The 773-nt window shown below is 68.0% G+C and overlaps 1 protein-coding gene across 1 annotated transcript; it reads right to left on the bottom strand.

Moving 5' to 3' along the window:
• Window positions 1-6: 6 nt before the first annotated feature.
• Window positions 7-769, bottom strand: MED29 (mediator complex subunit 29; the record flags this gene model as incomplete). The annotated part of the gene is made up of 3 exons (XM_008633128.2): window positions 7-265; window positions 422-506; window positions 582-769. Coding segments are annotated over 3 exons (504 nt in total), but the record flags the coding sequence as incomplete, so codon positions are not given.
• Between the last annotated feature and the right edge of the window lie 4 nt (window positions 770-773).

Below are 773 nucleotides of genomic sequence, written 5' to 3'. Positions count from 1 at the left end.
GCTCCGGGGGGGTCTCGCCCCACCCCAAACCCCGTCAGGGCCCCCCCGGCGGGGGCAGCTTGCCCGTGATCTTGTTGGTGCCCTCGAGCAGCGCGTTGTGGATGTCCTTGGCGCCCGCGATCTGCGCCTTGATCAGCGGCAGGTACTGGGTGTAGGGCAGGGTCTCGGCCCCGGGCCCCCCCTCGCCCTTGGGGGCTGCGGGCACCAGGGCCGGGGCGTGCTTGGCGCTGTCGAAGCTCTGCGAGAGGCACTCGTGGGCCAGGCGCTGCGGGGGACACTGGGGGTCACCTGGGAGGGCTTTGAAGGGATTTTGAAGGGATTTGGGAGGGTTCTCAGGGGATTTGGGGGTGTTTGGGAGGGCTGAGAGGGGCATTTGGGGTGAATTTGGAGGGGTTGAGGGACTGTTTGGAGGGTCCCTCACCAGGCACAGCTCCAGCTGGTCACACAGGGCGTAGAACTCCTCCAGGCTCTTGTCAAAGCGCTGCAGGGCCCCATCTGCGCTCTTCCTGCGAGGAACTGGTGAGACTGGGAGGGACTGGGGGCACTGGGAGGGACGGGGGGGCGCGGGGACGGTCACTCACTGCCCATTGTCGATGCTGGAGTTCTGCACCAGGTTCTGAGCTGCCCCCTTCATCAGGGTCTGCGGGACACGGGGGCCAGGGGGACGCGGAGGGGGGTGGCCACAGCCCCCGCAGTGCCCCCCGGCAGTGGGAAATGAGCGCGACAAGGGGGTGGGCACGTCCTGAGACCCCGGCCCAGGGACCCCCAAAATT

The sequence above is a fragment of the Corvus brachyrhynchos genome, unplaced genomic scaffold, assembly GCF_000691975.1.
Source record: "Corvus brachyrhynchos isolate BGI_N302 unplaced genomic scaffold, ASM69197v1 scaffold1135, whole genome shotgun sequence".
Classification (NCBI taxonomy): Eukaryota; Metazoa; Chordata; class Aves; order Passeriformes; family Corvidae; genus Corvus; species Corvus brachyrhynchos.
This window is presented reverse-complemented; position numbering and strand designations above follow the sequence as displayed.